At 31.4% G+C, this 7,418-nt stretch overlaps 1 protein-coding gene across 1 annotated transcript; it reads left to right on the top strand.

The window, feature by feature from the left end:
* The first annotated feature begins 2,694 nt into the window (after window positions 1-2,694).
* Window positions 2,695-7,017, top strand: LOC109012753. Its single transcript, XM_035688691.1, has 5 exons — window positions 2,695-2,752; window positions 2,975-3,463; window positions 3,865-4,086; window positions 5,945-6,240; window positions 6,355-7,017. Exons 1-5 carry the CDS (start codon window positions 2,695-2,697, stop codon window positions 7,015-7,017), a joined length of 1,728 nt encoding a protein of 575 aa, XP_035544584.1.
* Window positions 7,018-7,418: the final 401 nt, after the last annotated feature.

Below are 7,418 nucleotides of genomic sequence, written 5' to 3'. Positions count from 1 at the left end.
TTGAATACCCAAAAAAAAAAAAAAAAATTATGTTTGGTTAACCAAGCTTTGCCTATATAAAGAATAATAATAATAATAATAATAAAAAAGAAACAAATAAGCAAGATAAGCCTAACACGCTAACAAAATTTGAATAAAAAAAAAGGATCTACGTCATGAACTAAAGTTTAAACTTTTTAATTTAATAATTAAGTCAATTAGCGAAAAAAAAAGGTTAGGGCATATAAGACAACATTATGACAAAGACGTCAATGGCAATGAAGTGCTTTTTGATCTTTTGTTTAACGAGAACCTACCTACCTACCTACCTACCTACCTAATTAAGTTAAGGTTTTTTAATTAATTTAAAACACAGAGAATTAAAATAGACACGTTACGAGAAATTTAATTATAAGAAAAAGATAAACATAGTCGAAAAGATAAACAAGAAGCGTTCGTGAAGTGATTAAGATATGGTATTTGATTTTACGTTTTGTTATAATATGATAGCCCTTGATCACTTCAACTTCACCTCAAATTGGATTGACAACTCTTAATAATCTAATTTTACTAAAATTCTATTCTCATACCACTACAAACTAATTATTTTACTAAAAGAATAACACTATAAATTAACTTATACACTCTCATCCCACGTCTTTCAACTCTTTATATAAAAGAAAAATGATATTTAAAGTCTTAAGATATGCAAGTTCATCGCACTTCTTTTTATTAGGTGGTGCTAGAGCTACCGTCAGTGGATTGGTACCCAAAGTGTAATTTTTTCTTTTTTTGGTTTTTTTTAAGTATTTTTTATGTATTTTTTTATACAAAATAATAATAAAAATATATACTAAAAGTCTAAAATATAAACAAATAAAAATCCTAAAAAAAATCAATATACTTAATTTGTCGGTGCAAAATGTCGGTGAAAATATCATTTTCCAATATTATTATCTAGCCGAAGAAAAGAAGACTAGAAGTAGATATGGTACCGTATCACTATTTTCACTATTTTCTTGCTTAGTTTGATAAGGTTAGTAAGAAATTACAAAAAAAAAAAAGAAAAACAAAGAAAAAAAAAAAAGAGGAGACTTTAATCAGAGCACGCTATAAACGTTAAGCTTTGTTTGGATTTCAAACTAATCTCAACTCATTATTACAACTTTTTCAAATTTCAATACAAAATATAATAAATAATTTAATTTTTTTAAATTCTAAAATAATAATAATATTAAAAAATAATATTTTAACAATATTTTATCATCTCAACTCAACTCAATTCAACTCACTTCAATATCCAAACACAACCTAAACCGATAAAATAATTAGCTCACAGAAGACATTATATATCAGAGTCAATGGCAATGAGAAATGCTCCGATGAGAGAGATAAAATAGTAATGCTATATATAGTCGTAAAATGTATAAATATTATGTAATCGTTTTGAAAAAAAGTAAGATCTATTCATAAAAAATTAATTTCTTTTCATGTGAGTCTCATATTTATTTTTTTTTTAAATGATTGTACGGCGCTTACACACTCACGATTGTAAATATCATTTCTCTACGTGCTCAATCAGATTAAGAGAAGAAAAAACAATTGAAAGGAGTTGTTTTTTTTTTTTTCTTCCTTTCTTTCTTTCTTTTATTTAACGTGGATTATACCTTACGAAAAAAATCTTTTTAAAATAACAACAAAGTCTAAAAAAATAGTTAGAGCACAGATCAAGACAACGTTATAACATGGCAATATTACGTACGACAAAGTCAATAGCAACGACAAAGTCAAAGTTATGACCTGTCATTGCTTATATATATATATATGTCTACATTTTCATTATAAAATTAACTGATATTGGACAAAGAGATCATGACTTCGAAATTTGATCTATACCACAAAAGTCGATTTTTAGAAAAAACATGCGTAAAGACAAGGACACGAATCTTATATTTGGATTTGCATTCAAATTTATAATGCGGTTTGAGTATCTATTCAAGTTAATTCGGTTATATATAATTCAGGCGATCGAGTACTCGCTTATAAAAATTTAATATCTAGGGGATTATAATTGGATATCTAGAATCTTTTTTTAAAATATTTTAAAGATGTGATCAATAAAGATAAAATGCATGACGTCGTTTTAGAGATCAAATCGACATCATTTCATTTATAAAACAAATTATTTTTTAAGAGGATTGTTACATCTATAAAAAAATTATACAAAAATAATTATATAAATTGATATGGCTTCATCTTATCCGTTAGATCAATTTTATAATAAAAATAATTTTATAATCTGACAAATCACATCAAATTATGTCAATTTGTAAAATTACTTTTATGTAATTACTTTGTAGCTAAAGTATTTCCCTTTTTTTAAATTATATGATATCTGGTTACAAGCACCTGATGTTAATCTGGTGCACAAATTAAAAAATCATTCCAGCATCCAGATAGGAGTGGACCATATAAACTCTGGATACCTACCTTGGTAAAAGAAAATAATTACTTTTAAAGATGTGAATATTCCATTAATATTCATCTATAGACTGATCTATATAAAGGGTGGAAGACTTTGTACCGACTGGTTAATTAATGCTTTTTTATCGATCTTCAACAACATTAGATCAGGAGCCAAATAACTCTGGCTTACTTATCGGAGGTAGCAGGTTAATTAATGCAGGGACATCATCAACGCCAGAAATCGAATTAATGGAGCTGATTGATTTGGCAGTACAAGAGCCAAGCCAAAGCCAGAATTCGGACAGGAGTAAGCGTACTCATGATCTTGATCTTTCTCTCATTTGCATGCAATCATTGTTTTTTTTTTTTTTCTTTTGAATAACTTTGATCAGCATGCAAAAGTTATACATGCACAAAGAGATGTCCTGCGTGCATACAAACTGCACGGACATATTGATCTTATATATTCACCTGTACGTATTATCTATTTGTCCTGATATATATGTATGTGATCTTTAAAATATTTAAGGGAATGAAAGACTACCTGAAGATCGTACCTTGTCTGTTCCCCTCCTCCAAGCTGCTTTAAAAGGTGACTGGAAAACTGCTAACTCTTTTCTTAAGAAACACCCAGAATTCGTTCGAGTTCCCATAGACAGAGAGTATGCAACAGCTCTTCATAATGCAGCGGCTTCAAAACACACCAACTTTGTAATAAAACTTTTGAAATTGATGAATAAGGAAGACTTGGAATTGAAAACCACAGACGGATGCACAGCCCTTTTCTTTGCTGCTCAATCAGGAGTCGTGAGAATTGCTATGGAGATGGTGAAAATGAACAAAGATCTGCTATGCATCCGTGCTAAACAAGATGTGACACCACTTCTCGCTGCAGCTATGCGTGGACGTAGGAACATGGTTTCATATCTATACTCTGTTACTCCTTTCCAAGAGTACTTGACTAGTACTGTTGAACGCCTTACACTCCTTCTAGCAACCGTTTCCACTGATATGTATGGTATGTTCTACATCTTAGTGACTGTTATTTTGAGGAAATTAATTTAAAAACCTTTCTTTAATTTCATGTTCTTATATATATATATATAGAGCTTTTATCATGGTAATTTTAATTTTAATTGAAAAATTATATGATCTGTCGTAAGTTGGTGTAGAGGATATTACACCCTGATCAGCATTATTGATATGGCAAAATTTGATTTATAAAATAATTTAATTTTAAATTCTAACAATACAAATCATGCATGTCATGTAAACGGGTATGTACCCTCTAGATCGCTCGCAAGTAAAAAAGACTCATAAAATTATTCACGATATATGCTTATAACCATTCTAATTAGAATGAGTTTTAGGTAATTTAGGCCATTTATTCAAGACAATAATGTGTTGTTTTATGGACAGATGTAGCGTTGAAGATTCTAGAAACGGATCCAGACCTAGCAATTGCCGAAACTGCAAAGTATGGAAGGATAATATTGAAAACAATGAACGTGGATACTAGGAGTACTTCATTTGCCCATACTGTGTATGGGATGATTGCGTTGGGGGAGATGGCGAGAAAGCCATTTGCAATTGGCAAAAGAAGTCAATTAGCAATCTGGGAAAGATGCCTCAAGTACATCTGTAAGTTTATCTCCAAACCTAAACTTTCTTTATATATTAATTCATATATGCATATATATGCACGTGTTCAATATGACATTTTCTAACAAGTAGTTCAAATTACAAGATGTGCCCATATGATTATATCTACGGATCAAAGAGATCTTAAAAGGTTAGAAAGCAGCCACATCGATGTGTTAATCCTCAGTCAGTACTCTCTCAAATTGGTCTACTTGTGCAGATGGTTGATGACGATCGAAACATTAATTGAAGATCAAATGGTTCGTGTATAAGTAGGTTATTATAATGATATATATATATATATATATATGCTTAAATCTAGGTAGATTCATTAGCAATTGACCTGGATATGAATCGAAATAACTTAACACAAACTCAAATGACTTAAGATCTATTTATTTATTATTCAAGTTGAATCAGGGTTAAGTGATCTTTTATAGCTCGAATTCTGGCACTGGTTTGATAATTGACATACGTAAACCTAGATGATCCGATATGAATTACCATTCATACTCGACATAGTTTCTCTAAGACTGCGTTTGGATGTTGAGTTGAGCTGAGCTGAGTTCTTTATGAATAGTAGTGAGTTAAAATAGTGGAGTGAGTTATGTGGAACCCATATAAGATGAGAATTTAGATGTTAAGATGAGTTTAGTACTATTTATGAGAAGTTAGAAAATGTATGATACCCACCAATGATTGGGAAGTTGTTGTAATTATTGAATAATTAATTTATTAAATCCTTTATTAATAAATAACATAAATCAAACATAAATTATTCATTCAATGCATGTAAATAATCACAACAAAATAAAAAGAAAATATTCCGAGCACTATAAAAAAAACTTCTTACTCCAAATTTATCAAAACAAAATAAAATAATTATCAATAAAATTACAACAGTATCATACCCACGTTTTATTCTATTATTTATTTACATATTATTTAATTAGTAGTAAAAAAATACATGTAATGCTAGAGGAACAAATAAATAGAAACTCACCCAGACAATTGAGTTGTTGCTCAATGAAGCGCTCGAGACCCATGTCTCTCGCTCGAGCGGCTCTCGTCTAGGCAATTGCCGCTTAAGGCTTTTAATAATCGCTCGAGCAAAATAGACTTATTTCTATTTTACTCAGCACCGCTAGATGTCTCCAAATTTTTTTTCCCGAAATAAAATAATTGTCAGTTGTGTTGGGTCCCACTGAGGCAAAAGTTACTTTTGTACATTTTCCACCCTTGAATTGAGAAACACCGAATGCGAATTAAGCCTTTTGTTTGCTTTTTGTCAGTTGTAGGGCCCACAGAGGTTAAAGTTGAAATGCACTCAACTTCAACTCAAAGTGTTTGGATGTTGAATGGAGCTTCAACTTAGTTTATTTTAGTCCTAATTTTGACTGTTTTGGATATGTTTTGTCTTTGCATTTAAACTCTTTTATCATATATGTTTAGATGCTAAACTCAGCTCAACTCAGTTGTGTTTAGCATCCAAACGGTTAAAAGAGTTTAAATGCAAAGATAAAACATATCCAAAATAGTCAAAATTAGGACTAAAATAAATTGCATTTAATGTTTCCATATATTATCTTTGCTTTTTCCTTCTTTGAAATTCTGATTTCATGATTTTTTGGTAAGAAATTAAATATAGATCTATTGTCAAAATAATATACACATTCTCTCTCTCTCTCTCTCTCTCTCTCCCCCCTAATGCTAGGGTTCAAGGGGTTTTATAAAAAAGCTTTGAGGCGGACATTAGCTCATCAATTAGTTGAAGTTCTTTGGGAAAAAGTTAGAATGTTGTCGATCAACCAGATGTCATCAAACCTGGTTCAACATCATATGAATTTACTCATTGAAGCTGCAAAAGTAGGGAATATTGAGTTTCTAAATATTCTTATACGCTCATATCCTGATCTCATATGGCAAGTTGACGAAGATGGAAAGACTTTACTTCACATTGCTATTCTATATCGGCAAGAGAATGTATTCAATCTTATATATGACATAGCCGCTACCACAAATTCCATTGCACTCTCTATTGATGAAAACAATAACAACATGCTACACCTAGCTGGAGAATTGGCTCCTTCAAGTCGTCTAAAAATCGTATCAGGAGCAGCCCTTCAGATGCAGCGAGAGTTGTTGTGGTTCAAGGTGGGTGCATGAATTTTAGTGTTATTTTAGACAACAAATTTTTATATCATATATAATCTATATATACTAGTCACCTTTTTACTCATTAGTTTACACTATGTATGATGTTTGTAGGAGATAGAAAAAATTGTGCCTCCTGCATATGTGGTCAAGAAGAACCTACACGGCCAAACACCTAGAGATTTGTTTACAATGACACATGAAGGTTTATTGAAAGATGGTGAAAAGTGGATGAAGGACACGACAAGTTCTTGCATGCTAGTGGCAACACTTATTGCAACTGTGGTTTTTGTAGCAGCCTTCACTGGGCCCGGTGGCAAAAGTCTAGACAGTGGCACTTCTATCGTTTTGGAAAGTACCGGGTTCCTGGTATTTTTCATATCAAATGCAATAGCATTTTTATCCTCTTCAACTTCAATATTAGTTTTCTTGTCAATTCTCACGTCACGTTATACAGAAAATGATTTCCTTAGATCATTGCCTATGAGGTTACTGCTTGGACTCACTGCGCTCTTCATCTCTGTAGTAGGCATGGTGGTAGCATTTAGCGCAACTTGTTCTTTGATTTATAGCAAAGAACAAACCTCAAGGGTTCCGATTGTTATTGCTAGTTTGACTGGTGTCCCAATTATTTTTTTTGTTCTGCTACACTATGAGCTCTGGATTGATATAATGCGCTCAACATACGGGTCTAGGTTTCTTTTTCGGTCATATAAGCGTAGACTCTTCCAGCTTGGGGAAGATGATGAGTGGGCAATTTGGCAATATCAACTCTGAACATGCAAGCCAAATGAAAACGGAAGGAAGATTTTCAGAGCTATTCATTGGATTTTGAGCAAGAAAAGCAAAGGAAAGTATAATATTGAACAAATTAAGTTTGAATTGATTATCATGATATGCAATGTTTCCAACAAAACTTCAGTTTGATCCTTAATAATTATAATTGTTGTCGTTTATTTGTATTTGTGTCTACACACCCACATGATATTCAGTATGTATGGATCATATATCCCATTGTATTTTCATTAATAAATCCAATTGTACTTCATGTCTTACACATTCATTCATAGGTGACCCTAGATATTTAAACTCTCAGTATGTTTTCTTCCACATTTGTAAGCCTCCTCTCTTTCTTTTTTTTTTTCTTTTTTTTTTCCAATTTTTCGTTGGGTTTTTGA

Source organism: Juglans regia, chromosome 3 (assembly GCF_001411555.2).
Source record: "Juglans regia cultivar Chandler chromosome 3, Walnut 2.0, whole genome shotgun sequence".
In the NCBI taxonomy this organism is placed as follows: Eukaryota; Viridiplantae; Streptophyta; class Magnoliopsida; order Fagales; family Juglandaceae; genus Juglans; species Juglans regia.
This window is presented reverse-complemented; position numbering and strand designations above follow the sequence as displayed.